We start from the raw sequence: 16,993 nt of genomic DNA, 5'->3' as shown, positions 1-16,993 counted from the left end.
TGGAATATGACGTGGTAGCTGACGTGTCAAACAGTAGGGCCCTCCCTAAGATTTTTTGGTGAGCTCTTTCTGATTTTGTCGTTTGTTTTCTCATTTTTTGCTTCGAAGCTGCCATTTTCTCTCCTCTCTTTGATCTCTGTGTCTACTATTATGGATAAGTCATATATTTTTGCTGCCACAGACAAAAAGGATAAATTCTATCGAAACTGTAACCGCTCTGGGCACCTCTTCTCAAACTGTCCTTCTATTGAATGTCGCATATGCCACCAGAAAGGTCACATTAGCTACCATTGTTCACAACTGTTCTGTCATTACTGCAAGCTCTCGGGACATTTGATTACTGCCTGTCCTACTCGCCCACCACGTCCTCATCATCTCAAGCATGCTTGTCATCCCAACTTCTCGAAGAATGTGTCTGCTTCTACTGTTGCTACTACTATTGAATCTACCACCTATTGACCCGCGTTGTAGTGGTTTTCCTGGTGACCCGCAACCCATATCCTGTATCTTTCTCTGATATTGTGCCTCTTCTTAAGCATCTTCTCTCTTTTTCTGGTAATACTCCTGCTGCTTTTTTTACTCCTCCAGGTAATTCTACATGGTACTTTGATTCCGGTTGCTTTAATCACATATCACCTTTGCGTCATCTTTTCTCGTCTTTGTCTACCACTACAAATGCACCTTCTGTCAATATTGCTAATGGTTCCCTCTTGCACGCAATACACAAGGATTCTATTTCCCAGTCAACTCTTAATCTCCCTGATACTTATTACATTCCCAAGTTGAACTTTAACCTCATTTCTGTTGGTCAACTTGTTGATCTCGGTTTTGATGTCACTTTTTCTATTTCTGGTTGTCGTGTACAAGATCATCGGACAGGACAAATCATCGGGACTGAACGTAAGGTCGAAAGGTTGTTTGAACTCGAGAATCTTCATATTCCTCTTGTGCCAAATCTCTGTGCTGATTCTTCTCCTTCTACTCTTCACTTATGGCATCAACGTCTTACCCACATCTCCTTGGGAAAGATGTGTCCTCTTGTGTCTCAGGGTGTTTTTGGTTAGGTTAATCATGTGTCTTTTGATTGTATTTCTTGTCAAACTGCTAAACAACCTATTTTATCTTTTCACAATAATCCTCTCTTGCTTGCTCTCCTTTTGATCATGTCCACTCTGATGTTTGGGGTCTCGCTCCCACCGCTTCTATGGGAGGAGCTCGATACTTTGTCGTTTTTATTAATGATTATTCACGTTTTACTTGGGTTTATTTGATGACCAATTTCTATGAGTTACCTCAGATTTATATTAACTTTGCCACTATGATTAAAACTCAATTTTCCAAGGTCATTAAGCTTTTTTGCCACGATAATGCTATGGAATACCGTGATTCCAAACTCCTAACCTTTCTTGTAGAACAGGGTACCTTGTCTGAGTTTTCTAGATCTGGTACGTCTCAACAAAATGGCCGAGCTGAATGCAAACCCGTCACATTCTTGACTCTGTTCGTGCAATGCTTCTTTCTTCTTCGTGTCCTGAGCGTACTTGGGGCGAAGTTGTTCTCACTACTGTCCATGTTATCAATAGATTCCTTTCTTCTGTTCTTGGTAATGTTACTCCCTTTGAGCGTCTTTATCATACCTCCCCAGATTATAGTTCTCTTCGAATTTTTGGTTGTGTCTGTTTTGTTCTTCTTTAGCCTCATGAACATAGTAAACTTGAACCTCGGGCTTGTATGTGTTGTTTCCTTGGTTATGGCACTGAACACAAGGGTTATCGTTGTTGGAATCCTCTCTCTAAACCATATTCGTATATCTCATCATGTTGTCTTTTGGGAGTATCACATGTTTTCTCGGTTCTCCTCCTTTGAGTCCATTCCTCCTACTCAGTCACCTTTCTTCACTAACCCTAATGTTGAACTTTTTTCTAGTGATGATTCTATAGGTTCTATCTCGGGTCACTCTCTACAGCCTCCTACACTTCCGCCTTCTCCATCTCTCGATGATTCTAGACCAGACGTCGATCCTGCTCCTACCGTCATGCCTCCTCCTACAACTTGTTCTTCTAGGGTAAGAAATTCACCTCTTCATCTTCTTTATTATCATTACTTTTCTACTATTCTTCATCAACATGAATCTAAGCCATTCAGAGAAGCCTCCACAAATCTAAAATGACAACAAGCAATGCAGGAAGAAATACAGGCACTTGAAAAAGTACACACTTGAAATTTGGTTAATCCTTCCTCTAGTCAGGAAGTTGTGGGCAGTAGATGGGTATACAAGATCAAGACTAGCTTCGATGGCTCTATTAACCGTTATAAGGCATGCTTAGTTGCTCAAAGTTGTACGCAAGAGTATGGTATTGACTATGAAGAGACTTTTGCTCCTGTTGCTCGTCTCACATCTGTTCGAACTCTTCTTGCCATTGCTGCGGTCAAAAAATGGCCTCTCAGTCAGATGGACGTGAAGAATGCATTTCTTAATGGAGATTTGAAAAAGAAGGTCTATATGAAACCACCTCCAGGTTATCCTTATCCTTCTAGCAAAGTCTGTCTCCTTTGCAAGACACTTTATGGTCTTAAGCAAGCTCCTCGTAAATTGTTTGACAAGTTCAGCACCACTATCTGCAATCTCGGTTTCACTTGCAGCCCTCATGAGAATGCACTTTTTATTCGTAAAAGTGAACGTGGAGTTGTTCTTCTGCTTTTATATGTTGATGACATGATCATTACTGGAGATGATGTTGATGGTATCGCTGATCTCAAAGCCTCCCTTCACCATACCTTTGAGATGAAAGATCTTGGTTCCCTTAGTTATTTTCTTGGTCTCGAGGTCATATCCACAGATGATGGCATCTATCTCTCTCAGGCAAAGTATACTTCAGATCTTCTTGCCCGCGCCGGAATTACAGATAGTCGCATTGAGTCTACTCCCTTTGAGCCTAATATTCGATTTACCCCTATGGATGATACTGTTTTGGATATCATACTCTCTATCAATGGTTAGTTGGAGGTCTCGTCTACTTGACTGTCACCCGACCATACATTGCCTATCTGGTTCATGTACTTAGCCAGTTTTTATCAGCTCTTCGTACTACTCATTATGCGACAGTTCTTTGCATTCTTCGCTACATCAAAGACATCCTGTTTCATGGTCTTTCGAGTAAATGATATTTTTAATTTTAAAAATAGAGTTTAGTTAATAATATTATTATCGAGCTTGATATCCGCTAATATAATAAATATCGGTACTCATCACTAAACTTATTTTTGCTAATATTTCATCGTATATCTTTTATTATTATGTTACTAATATCATTTATATTAATAATTCATATATATTATTACTTATGTTTTAATATATTTAATTTTTATAAATATTCATTTGAAATATTTATAACTTAAACCGTTAAATCAGCAACTTCAAAGCATGACACTCAACCTATGATTAACCAAGACATGACACCTAATTTTTTACTAAGCAAATCTCCTTCTCTAATTATAAACCACCATCAGCCACCTCATTAGCTAAACTTATTATTCTTAATTTCATTCTATTGTGCCGAACCATTAAAGAAAGAAAACAAAGGAAACGTAAATCAAACAAAACCTATGACACCTTAATTAGGATTATTATTCAATGAATAATTTTCTTGGTTTCTTTCTTTGGCTTAAGCCATTAACGAAACAAAGATCAATAAAAACTAAACGTGACTTGTGCATGCATATATATAAATATATAAACGTGACACATAACCTTATTCATTAATCACCAAACAGTTCCTTTCATCACCGAACTCAGAAGAAAGAAAATAAGGAAAAGAGAGACCGAAACTTGCATGGAAGAAAACCGTAACCCCACTAAAATTTTCGACTTTAATTTCTTGCGATCCGTAACTCTAATAAAAAAATTAATTCAAAAAATATTTGTATCTTCTTCTTTTATACATTATTATTTTTGTTCGATAAAAGTTGACAGTAACATAACTCCTCTTTTTTTTTTGAATTTGGCTAATTAAAATTCTAGGAGGCACAAATAATTTCTGATATTTTTTTCTTAGGCAATTCGATCAAAAAATTTTTTCGAAATTTTTGTTATTTTGATTTTATATGGAGGTAAGATTTGATAATTTTATAATGATTAAATGTGAATTTAATAAGTGAATGTTGATTTGATTGATTATTGTTTGAGGTTGATTAAGTTTATGTTAAAATCTTGTTGAATTATTGTTGTTGCTTGTGATTTGCTGGTTCGACTATGAAAAATAGCTCAATGGAGGTTGTTCTAATGATTTTAGGACTGTTGTGATGTGGTATTTTGAGAAAATTAATGAGATTTGGTGGTTGGAAGATTAAATGAAAAATTGTGAAAAATCGGTAACTATAAAGTTCAAAAACGAACTTAAAAATCCAACAGAAAATTTGAAGAATTTTAGAAATGTGGTTGGTCATTTGATAAAGCTATAATCATGGAAACAAAATTTATATTTGAGATTGAAATAGTAATCGAATAAAAACTTGAAGTTAGTTTTATAATTATATACGTTTTGGTGTAGTTTGGGTAATAAAAACTATTTCATTTTCTTAATTAAAGTTTTGATTCGTATTTGCGAAGGTTCAATATTAAATAAAGATATTATAAAATAAAAAGGTTTAGAGGTAAGTAACGCCTGAACTTTTGGTACGATCATGAGGTGCTAAAAGTTAGGGTGATACACATTGAGATCCAAATTTTTTTAATAATGGTCCCTCAAATAGAACTCCGAGTACCGTAATGATTTCTATGTCATTTTTTGTGCTAAGTCAGTTGTCAGAGTGCTGATGTGACCATCTTTTACCACGTTAGACAACTCCAATAATCAAATGACATGGATTAATTCCAATTTAGATCCAATTTGATCCTTTTTCCAATTTATAATCCTAATTCCATTGTGTAGAGTACTTTTTCTGTGTTCTTCTTCATCATCTTCTTCAGCTCTTTTTTTCTTTTTTTTTTTGTATTAACTTACTTCAGGAATTCATAGAACTAACAAAAAAAGAATATTTATACGTATATATATACAAGATAAATATTTTTAAGAATATTCACCTTATTTAATTTTGTCAACAGAATAATTTTTTTTGTAACATATAAAAAAAAGAAAAAGATTTATCTAAAAACCAATCTAAAAGAAGGCAAAATAATGATGTTTAATTCAAGTTTAAGTTCCTAACCTATAAAGGGTAAGAAAATGAATTTATAAAGTCCAATCTCTTTGTTGGAGATGTTGCAACCAAGAAAATATCTATTTTTAAAAGTTTTTGTAGACCATACCAAGTATAATAGTTTTTATTATATACTACTACATATTGAAAATGGTAAAACATAACGAGTTAGTTTTGTACAGAATATAAGGTTGGACTTGATGATATAGTTGTCATATAAAACCATATGAATCGAGTAAAATAAACTGATCTTGTTTTTTGTAATAGCGTCTGAAAAAATTTACTGACACACTTAAAGAGCAATTAAAGAAAATAAAATTTGTTGGTTTTAACAGATTATCAAAACTATTGAAATAAAAAAAGAGATGAAAAAGATAAAGAATATAATATAAAAATACAGGAGAAATATTCTACCCAATAGAATTAGAGTTATAAATTAAAGAAAGACTTACATTAGATTCAAATTAAAATAAATCTACCTCATTTAGTCATTGAAACTATCTAACATAGTAAAAGATAACCATGTTAGCCTTTCAACAATTTACTCAACACCAAAAATAATACAAAAATCATTGTAATATTTAAAATTCTAAAAATCACTATAAAATTATTTTTTTGTATGACTTAAATAAATTAAACAAAAAAATAAAAAAATTGTTTAAATAGAACGATAATTTCATTTAAAATTAATTTTAAACTCCTTTCAAAATGAAAGAAATTTTACATTAAAAAATTATAACTTTGTCACCATCGCCATCTAAATCTCAGAAACCATTTAAAATAATTACTTAAATTTCAGAGACAGTTACAAAAATTTATTCCAACTTCACGTGAATTCAACCATTTAGGCCTAATTAAATTCAGAAAATTTTGATGTAAGGAAAAAAAAAAAATGAAAATCGAGTTAGGCCGGGTAGGGGTTTTCTTACGAGTTACGATAGACTCATCTAAACAGCAGACGGAGACAGTGACAAACTGCACAGTGCAGTCCCTTGTTTGTTTCTTCTCCCATCAACCTTGCCATGAACAAACCCCAAACTCTCCAACACACACCACCATAGCCACCACCATTTCAGGGGAAGAGTGAACCACCACAACAACAACCATCCATGCCTTCCTCTTCCCCAAAGTCCGTCTTCCACGCACGCCCTTTCCATTCTTCATTGTCTTCTCGCAGATCCACCTTTCTATTCCTCTTCCTCTTTGGACTCTCCGGATTCGTCTTCGGCCTCACCGCCTTCTTCAGGCCCAACCCATGCCCATCCGCCAGGCCCAAATCGGTTCGGGTCACTTGGGACCACGGCGGAGACGCCGCTCGTGCTGCTTCCGGCGGGGTTGACGATCGCCACAAGGTCATGGGCTTCGTCGGAATTTTCACCGGCTTCGGATCCGCCGGGAGGAGGCAGGCTCTGAGGAAGACTTGGTTCCCTTCCGATCCGAGTGGTCTTAAGAGGTTCGAGTTTGATCCAATTATTCATTCAATTTTTGTAAGAAAGAAACTTTGTTTTTTTGACGAGTAGTGCTATATCATGATGCTAAATAGAGTGAAAATTAAATGTAGTCGGTATTTTATACTTGTAAGAATTAATCAATACTTGTTTCATTTAGTAGGAGGATATAAAATTATTTCTTTAATACTCTGCACTCTGCTTTAGCATTTGTTTCTTTGTAGAATTGGGATTTTCAGTGTGACTAGATTTGAATATGATCTTCCTAGTGCATTGTTTTTGGTGATGGGTTGCAGAGGTAGGACAAACTGGCATAGTTTGATTCATGTAGCTAACTGATCTAGTTGAGGAAAAGGCTTTGTTGTTATTTGTCATGGTTTCGTCGTCCAGAAAGTGAGTAAGTAATTTGGAAAGATCTTGTTGTGGAACTGCATCAATGATCTAGTTTGGGAAATTTGATTTTTTTTCTTGTAGTGTTAGTGTTTGAAAGGTGAGGATCTCTTTCACCCTTCGGTAATGCAATAATTTCTTTTCAGTTTAATCCAATCATGCATCGAACAGTATTTGACGCTGGTAGTAACTATGTTGTTATCATCTATATGGTTCAACATAAAAAAAAGTTACATGTGAACTTTATATTTTACAATCAATTGGTGTATGTTTGAACTTTGGAGATGCGACTGTGAACTGTGTCTGTATATTTGTAGGATCGTTAGAGAGCTTTAGGTGGGGTGTGTATCTCTGAAAACATTCAGAATTGATATGCGTATGCTTATGATTACTAATTCCTAGTTGCCTTTCCTTGTAGCTTGGAAGAAGCCACAGGCTTGGCTTTTCGGTTTATTATTGGTAGAACAAATGATAGATCAAAGATGACTGCACTTCAGAAGGAAATAGCAGAATACGATGACTTTATTCAATTGGACATCGAAGAGGAGTACAGTAAGCTCCCATACAAAACGTGTGTGCTGAAAATAACTGAACTGCTGCATTTTATATCTCTAGTTTGATGCTAAGTTGAACTTGTTTATTTATTTGCAGGTTGGCTTACTTCAAAGCTGCATACGCACTTTTTGATTGTGACTTCTATGTCAAAGCGGATGATGACATATATTTAAGGCCAGGTGCTAGATCTTTCGATGCTAATCTAGTTAAATATAATGACCATTGTTTGCCACATTATTTTACCATTCTAATTAATTGTTTTTTGAATTAATTTTCAAATTATTGTCAGATCGTCTTTCCTTACTATTGGCAACAGAGCGGTCTCACCCTCAGACTTACATAGGATGCATGAAAAAAGGCCCTGTTTTTACGGATCCAAAACTCAAATGGTCAGTTCTGTTAGAATGAATATTTTATCTTAAGGGTTTAAATTTTATCCTTCCTTGGCTTAGTTTCTCAACTTGGCACTTTAGCATGCCACTTTTTCTTTGGGGGATAAGACATTTCATTATTAAGTTGCTCTTACCATCTTGATATATTGATGCTTAATTCTTGGAAAAAGAAATATAGATTACTGGTACTATTTGTGGAACTGACAATTTGTTAATTACTTGCTTGAGACTTGAGAGAGCATTTTTGAATGTCTGATACTAAATTTTGTAACCATGTCATTTTACTTGTTCTGTGTAAGCCTGACACTTTGCGAAGTATGTATGCATTCTAAAATCTAAACTTGTTACTCAGTGTTTAAATCTTGTTGAAATAAAATAACTAGGTAATATGTAACATTAGCTAAATTCCAATAGAATATTAGTGGGATTTTATTTAGAGTCCAACTTAAAAGATTTTTGGGAAAATTACATTCATCTCCTTCGACGTCTATTGCTCTTACACTTGATCTCTTCTGATTTTCGAGTTGATATTTACCAGTTACCTCCATTATTTTAACATATTTATGTAATTTCCTAACTTGTTTTTCTACTTCCACTCCAATCCTCTCCTGCCAACCACCATCATCATCTGCATACATTCAAAATCAACCAAGATTTAGAACCAAGCTTGATTTAAAATCAAATTACTCCATATAATCAGTAGATTCAACTGGTGATTTGCATATAGTTCCATTTTCTCTTGAATCAATGAAGTGTCCTATGCTACACTGACGACTATAGGCACGATAATGTTTTCATTAACTTTACTGGAAAATCTTCCAGGTATGAACCACTATCTCATTTGCTTGGAAAGGAGTATTTTCTTCATGCTTATGGTCCTATATATGCACTTTCTGCTGATGTTGTATCAAGTTTGGGTGCTCTTAGGAATAACAGGCAAGTCTTTCCTTCTCCACAACTTGATTGTTTTAGCCTTGACCTTTAGAAGATTTATTTTGAAGATATTCATCATTCGATGTAACACTTGATGTAGTTATAGTTGGGTGTCAATTTATACTTATTTCAGAAAAAGAAAAAGATAATTGTTGTAGCGATTAGTGAATAGTGATATGACCTTTGCATTGTATAGTGTATACTCAGACATGCTGGGTGGTGTGGTTAGCCATTCACTTTTGACCTCCATGTATGTGCTTGGATAAATTGGAAGAAAAAGAGGGGGCAAAATTTCGTCCATATATAATGTGTTTAGTTATTTTGGGTCATGTCATAAGAAAGTAAATTGAGAGTATGCTCTTAATAATCCCTCCCATAAGTAGGTTGGTGGAGATGTTGATGGTTTTGTGGTTGCAACTTATAGAGGCTAACAAATTGTACATTCTAATGTCATATTTGAGATTTTTGAATAGTTCTGGAGGTCTTAAATATTTGTTTCTTTGTTTCTTCTTACTGCAAAGGGATGAATATCACGATGTGTTGTGGCCCATGTTCATTGGCCATCCTTCCTGATGTGTATTACTTTAAAAATGTAATGATCACTTTGTCTTTTTTTTTGTGTCAAATCAGTTTCCGGATGTTCAGTAATGAGGATGTAACCATTGGAGCCTGGATGCTTGCAATGAATGTCCACCATGAGAATAATAAAGAACTTTGTTCTACGGAATGTACATCCACATCTATTGCTGTTTGGGATATTCCGAAATGTTCAGGTTATTTTCATATCAAAAACTTGTCACAGGGCATATGGTATTTGATTCATGATGTTAACAATAACATGAAAATTGCATGAAATCATGGATTCTATTTCATTAAAGCAGTATGCATGGTTAGATGTTCAGTTAGCATATGATTAATTTTGGTCGACTATTAAGCAGTTCAAATCAAAAGGAAAATGCTTTATCCTAACTATTGGAATATCGTTTTCCTACAGGCCTCTGTAATCCGGAAAAGAAGATGCTGGAACTCCATAAAATGGACAGCTGTGTTCGGAGTCCAACTGTGGAACCTGATGAATAGTGTTTTGTGTTTTGCATACCAACATATACTCAATGAAGTGGAGACAAAGATCAGAAGGTACTTGAGGATTTACTTGCTCTTCTCGTGTTGTTACTGCCACGCGCTGCTACCGTTGCCAATCTTTTTCTATCAATTGATCTTTTTCCTCCAATTCACAGTTTTTTTGTTGTAAGACTGTTGTGTTTTCTTCTTTTTCTCTCTTTAGTAACGAATGCCGTTGCTTTGTGTAGAGCATATGCAATTAGATAGACTATACGGATGATTCATTCAACTTTACTGATGATTCATTTAACTTTACTAATTTCTGATTTTATTTTTAATTTTTTTTTTGGTTTGAAGAAATAGATTAATTATATGTACTATTAAATTCTGTCATCTCCTGAGGAATGAAGCATTACTGAGTAATGAGTATGTGCTTCTCTGCTATATGTTTGTGTGTGCACGTGCATGCGTGTGTTTTTATGATATTTTAAAGGCGGGTTTGTGAGTTTGGATTTTAGAGGGAAAATGCATAAGGGAATGGTTTGATGAGTCTTTTTTTTTTTTGGTTAAGTGGATTGGACAGCCCCGAATCCTAGGCATTATATCCATGTTTCACACACCCACACAATATACTCACACACACTATATGGGTATTATGGGTTCTTAAACAATAACCAGCTTCAGCTGGGATTCGAATCCGGGTGTTTGATGAGTCTTCAAACCCTTTTCATCCGTTCTTTTTTCATCTAAAACCTTGATCCGTAGACAGATCCTAAGACTAAAGGTTTTGTTGATTCATCGTGAACTATCAAGGTGGTGTATCTTTTTCTAAAGATAAACGAAATGGCAAACAACTCTCATCATAGTTCCAACTCATCATAGTTCCAACTCCCAAAGTTCAAAGTTGTGAAGAGATAATATTATTCCATAATATAATAGTTGCTAGTGGTATTTTCCAAAATATAGGCAATGTACTTCAATCAGATTATTGACTTGTGAACTACTATATAAGTGAGACGAAATATGATTTTAGTTTTCATGCTAATTTATTTTAATATTCAGTTATATCATTTTATGTAATTATTAATAGCCAATTTATTAACCAAAGAAAGGAAAAAGATACAGCAACTCTTTTTTAAACTTTTAAAAAAATTAAACCTTTTATTTCTAATATTATTGTAAATGGTAATAGGTGGAGTGGACTCTTAGCAATACCAACTACGAAGTCTCATAGCAATTTCAAACTTGGAAATATGATCTTGGGCTTCTCTCCTCCTCTACCCACAACAAAAGAAATTAAAATTAAAATATGTTTCTTTTCAATAAAAGCCATATAAAGTAGGAAAGCATACCAGTTTGGTTCAATATGTGGTATACTTCTATTGGTATTTGATGAAAAAAGTTGATTAATTATAAATAAAAAAATGTTAAAAACGAATAAAAGAATAAAGTTGATATATTCGTGCCTTTTTACTTGTTTAATTGACCGGTCTAGGCATTTGTTTTCCTTTTCCATATCCTTTTCATCACTAAATTTGAGGACTAGCTTCTTTCAATCATCTTTCTTAATCTTTTGCTTTTTGTTTTTTGGGTGTCCTATGGTATTTTCTAACTCATCAAGTCAATGACTAATTCATCGCAAATTTGAGCTTCATTTAAAAGTTTATTATTGGCTAATAAATTGCTATATACACAAGACATGGTTCAAACTTCCGACACTTATTTATACATATGAGTAAGCTGATCACTTGGCTAATTTAAATTAATTTTTTTAATCTTTTGCTTTAATTTAATGAAGTGTACATCCAAAGTGGAAACCCGTTGGCATCACTATGTATACTTTATAAGGATCTCCGCATGATTTGGACATAAGTATTTGGATTTTGTCTTCAAAAGAAGCATTATATGCCACATATGCGGCAAAAGAAACGGTGTGAATAGCAAATGCAAACTAGTGGTGGATTAGCAATTTTTCTCTTAAATTTCAATACCATTCTTTCCCAACATTTACAATGCAGCAGTTAATATGTTAAGTAATAAAATAGTCAATTGAGTTAGTTGAGCGGTCAGTTTATTTATTCGTTAAAATAAGTATTGAAAGTTTGATTTTTTGCCTTGTGTATATAATAATTTATTGATTAACATCCACCTTTAAATAAAACTTAAATTTAAGACGAATTAATCTTTGACTTACTAAATTAAAAAATATTTTGCAAAAATAAATATGCTAAGTAATAAATTATGTTCTAATTTTTAGGATTTTGCTAGTTATTTCTCAATATAAATGTTAAATTTTGCTAACGGTCCTTGGTAATATAAAAAGTTAAAAAATTTGTAGAAGAAATAAAGTTTTGAACTTTGATTGAAACTTGAAAATTTCTGAGTTTTGAAATTTTAACTCTTTCCTTCATGACACTCATTCACAAATAAAAGTATAAAACTTCATTTTCGAACTCTTAAGCCATTATTTAAGAATTAACATTTTGAAGAGGATGTTCAACATTGATGCTATTCCACTATATTTTTATTTTTATTCTAAGTTACATCAAATGTCACTATCTCATTGAATCATTTACCTGGTTGATTTCTCTAATAGAACATATTCCGCTTCCAAATTTTGCATACCTTATATTGGAGCATAACAACCAACACTATCTTTTCCCATTTAATTAATTCACACGTCAATCATTGCATTTTAGGAAACTAAGCAAATTGATGAGCCCCAATGAATCAACACAAAAATAATCCCTGCAAAATAATATTTATTTATTGCAAGTTGGAGCCATTAGCATATATGGTAGGAACTTCTTGTTGCTTGGTCCATGTGAGAAAGTTCATGTCCAGGAAAAAAAATTAAAAATAAAATCGATGCTTGATGAATTAATATTTGTATTTTGAAATATAAGAATGGTTGAATCCAAAGTAACATGGATTGGACCCCATTGTTAAAGACCTTAACTGAAAATTTATTTCCCTTGCTCTTTTTCCAAATAAAAAGGTGGGTGTCACCTTTCGTTGAAGTCAAGCTTCTTAATCATAATATTAATATACTATATAATTATTATTAAAAAAAATAGCTAGCGTTATGAATCTGGAGCTTATATTATTATGACATTATAAGCAACATGTGTATCATTGAAGTCTCATCCAATGAGAGGACTTATCAAGAATCTTAATAAGTGGGTGGGAGTATGGGCCTCTCAATAATGGACCCATTATTGGCCCATGAAAAGTCAATGATGTTGGGCCAGGTTTACTATTTCTGGCAAGCTTTTCAAGGAATCAGATACAGAGAGGGACCCATGTGGCCCATTAAGCCATTTCTACTTTTTGGAATTATTTATATTCATCTCATTTCACATATATATTATGGTAATGACCTTGATATTATATAATAGAGTCACAACTCTACATGGGGATTGATAAGAGGATATAAGACAATGATATTATGTTCATCATCACAGGGTCCCAAGGTTAGTATGTTAATTTTCATTGTTAGTGGTGTGGACTTTGATCAGTTATGGATTGTGATTCATATGCCACTATAGCCACCACCATAAAATTTGAAGGGTTTTGTCACAAAGCAGGAACAATCATTATTGTATAATATAGTTGTTTTGGAAGGTTGAAGCTTCATTAGTATTGGTTTTAATTTGATATTTGGTGATAATTGGTTGTTGATATACTTTGCTAGTTAATTTGTTAAGGTTATTTTTATTAGTAGATTTTTTTTAATTATTAAATACATAATATGCATTAAAAATATTAAATTTTTAACTTTACAATGAGTGCACATTCTCTAAATTTCTATTCTAAAAATTTTAAACGAATGCTAATGCGTTTTGGAAAAAGTAATTAAAGAATGCAACGCACTTGAATTTTAAAACTTAAATTTTATACTCTAAATTCTAGATTATGAGCTCTAAAAATTTTATTCTAAATTCTAAATTTTAAATTCTAAACCATAATTTTTAAATTTTAAAATAAAAAATTAAAATTTATTTAATTAATAAAGAATTAATATTATATTCTTTATTTAATAACCCATTTAAAGATGGGCCAAAATTTTGACTACCATCCTTAAGGCACATAGTAACAAATTTGAACACCTTTTATTTGTGTAACAAAACTAAGTCACTTATTTTTTCAGCATAAGCAATAATTTTAGCTGTCCATTTGTTTCAAGATTTTTTGGCAGTAGTTGCAAAACAGTTACTAAATATTTATTAACAAAAACTACATTTAAATTAACAACATAAAAGTATTTACAAAAAAAGGTTAATATTTTTCTCTTTTCCTTTAATTTTTTTCTTTTTATTTCTCTAATACTTATTTATTACTTTATTAACTGAGTGTTAATTAAAAAATTAATTCTATAGCAAAATCGTTAATTACAATGGAATGTGTCATGATGTCTTAGTCAAAAGTTTATTTGCTGTGTCCTAGAGATGATAACATATTTTAAAAAAATATTGTTGGTAACCCTTGCTCTCTAAAGGGACCTCTATTAATTACCATCAGATTAATCAATATCTTATTAATCATGTTCTTATAAATATAGTCCAAATTAAAGCTGCATTAGACTTATGATCCACTCGAATATTCATTTTACGATAAAAAAAGGAAAAATAGAAAGGAAAAATTATAAAGTACCAACATATTATTTGTCAACTTATTATTTTTAACAATAATTAATTATTATATTTTAAATACATATATAAAAAGATACATCCAAAAAATATATTTATAAAGATATTTTTATTAGACACAGTTATAAAAAAGATATTTTTATTAAACACATCTATAAAAACACTTATATTAAACATAATCATAAATAAGAGTTGTTTACTATTGATAACGCAGCAAGATTAAATAGGAAAACACCTATATGACCCACAAGACACAACCCCAAAAAATATAAGAACATTACTTAATATTCCTCTATATATTTATTTTTATTATCCATAATATTCTAAACTTTTTATGTCTAGATATATTGAGAAAAATATGATATACAATAAGTTATAAAGTAATTGGGGTAAGTACATGCAACTTTCACCGTTAGAAAAAGCGTATTTATCGACGTAAAAGATTGATAGTTATCTCTCCCGTCGATATTTTTAGACAGTTTGCTGTCAATATTTAAAAAAATTAATTAAAAAATAAAATAATAAAATTGACAGTCTGGTCGTCAATTTTTTTATGATGCATTAAATCTCTTTTAACTATCTTCATATTGATGAAGCATTGAAAATACTTTTATATTAAAATTGATAGATATTGCATCTATTTTTATATTTAAAATATCGACAACATTTTTGTCGATAAATTTAAACGGTCCATATTGCTTTTTAAAATCAAATAAATGGTGTGGATTCAATGTATAAAATAAGGAATGAAAAGTCTATTTTGCTTTATAAATATCAAATAAAGAATTATTTAGCCAAACCAGATTTAATTAAATCCATATTCGATCTTAAAAAGTCATTGAATATATTTTGATCCGATCTAAAAGTAATCCGAAATAAATCGAGTTAAATTGAATTGACCTCATAAAAATACTACCTGCCTAGCCTTTTTCAACCTAGAATTCTTTTTCCTTAAAAGAAAGAACTGGTTTCCTTATTTCTAATTATGATAACAATTTGCCACTTAAAGCAGTGGCAATGAAATTAATTCAAGAAAGTTCTTAATCATAACCTTATATACAAAATTAATAGGGGTCAATGATGAAATCACCATAGGGGAAAGAATCTTGAAAGCCCTTTGAATTTTGTTGTTTATTCTGAGTGCTTGGTGGAATAATTTCAGTCACAAGAAGTCCTTTTCATTTTATTTATTTATGATGCCCTTCCTCTCTTAGCTTCTTTTATGGTCCATGCTGTTCATTCCTAATGGCCATCACGTGCCATTGCAGTTCCTCAATCCCCTCAAAATTATATATGCTTCTGGATTTGTATAATTTTTGCATGTTTTTTTATATATTAAAAAACTTTTAGAATCAATAAGAATTGAATTTTTAAATTTTTTAATTATAAAAATTATTGATAAATAAATATACATCAATATTGTTATATATCTTATACTTCTCATAATAAAAAAATAAATAAGAAGAATGAGAAAAAGGATTACATGGAGAAATATTTTTCTTTTTCTTAATGAAATCTTCTATTTGGAAATTTAATTAATTATTAATTTTTTTATTCATATAACTTGACGACTTCAAAATCTGTTATTAAAGATCCAATATTTATCACTTTGATTGAATTTGTTACTAATAATAAAGAAGACTTGTAATTTTTGAAGTATATTTAAGGAGAGGGATTTATTTTTCTCAAAATTGATGATAATAACATTTGTTTTTATATATTTTTTTTAAATGAGTAGCATTATTAATTACAGAATAGCAAAATTGCTCCCCTAATATACTTATTGTGTATCATAGAAATATGGTCATAATTACACATTTTTATTTATAATATTTTAAAGATTATATAGATAAATATGATGGGTGTTAATAAAGGTTCTTAAAAAAGTAATAACGACTATAATTAACTAAAAAAATTTCTTCGTCAATTAAACAAATAAGTTCATCTTTCACCACACATCTCTCCTTTTAATTTATACTTTTCATTTATTTATTAATATGTGCAGTGTAGTGGATGATAGATTCTATTTATATGACAAACAAATTAAAAATCTTTATTCAAATATCATTAATTATCATCCTACTTAAAAGAAATGCACAAACAGGCTAAATGTTTGTTATATTGTATCATTAATTAAGCGTGTATTACACATATATTATGTAATTTTGGTGTAATATTTTGATATGGAAAAAAAATTATTGTCACAAAAAATCGTCACTAATAATTTTAAATACGAACAAAATTATCTAAAATTGTGACTAATAGTTTAAAAAAACAAGACAAATTTTTTTTTTGCTTAAAATCAACACTATTGATTTTATGAGAGAATCTTTGCCAAAAGTAAATTGGCACTGCCAATCTTATT

The 16,993-nt window shown here is 31.6% G+C and overlaps 1 protein-coding gene across 1 annotated transcript; it reads left to right on the top strand.

Annotated features, from left to right (window-relative positions):
• Nucleotides 1–6,114: 6,114 nt before the first annotated feature.
• LOC107459879 (probable beta-1,3-galactosyltransferase 14) lies at nucleotides 6,115–10,423 on the top strand. The gene is made up of 7 exons (XM_016078180.3): nucleotides 6,115–6,652; nucleotides 7,456–7,608; nucleotides 7,689–7,771; nucleotides 7,882–7,981; nucleotides 8,807–8,920; nucleotides 9,548–9,690; nucleotides 9,912–10,423. The coding sequence occupies exons 1-7, from the start codon at nucleotides 6,309–6,311 to the stop codon at nucleotides 9,995–9,997; spliced, it is 1,023 nt and encodes a 340-aa protein (XP_015933666.1). The 5' UTR covers nucleotides 6,115–6,308; the 3' UTR covers nucleotides 9,998–10,423.
• Nucleotides 10,424–16,993: the final 6,570 nt, after the last annotated feature.

This window comes from Arachis duranensis, chromosome 7 (assembly GCF_000817695.3).
Source record: "Arachis duranensis cultivar V14167 chromosome 7, aradu.V14167.gnm2.J7QH, whole genome shotgun sequence".
Lineage (NCBI taxonomy): Eukaryota > Viridiplantae > Streptophyta > Magnoliopsida > Fabales > Fabaceae > Arachis > Arachis duranensis.
The sequence above is the reverse complement of the archived record's forward strand: the minus strand, read 5'-3'. Positions and strand labels throughout refer to the sequence as shown.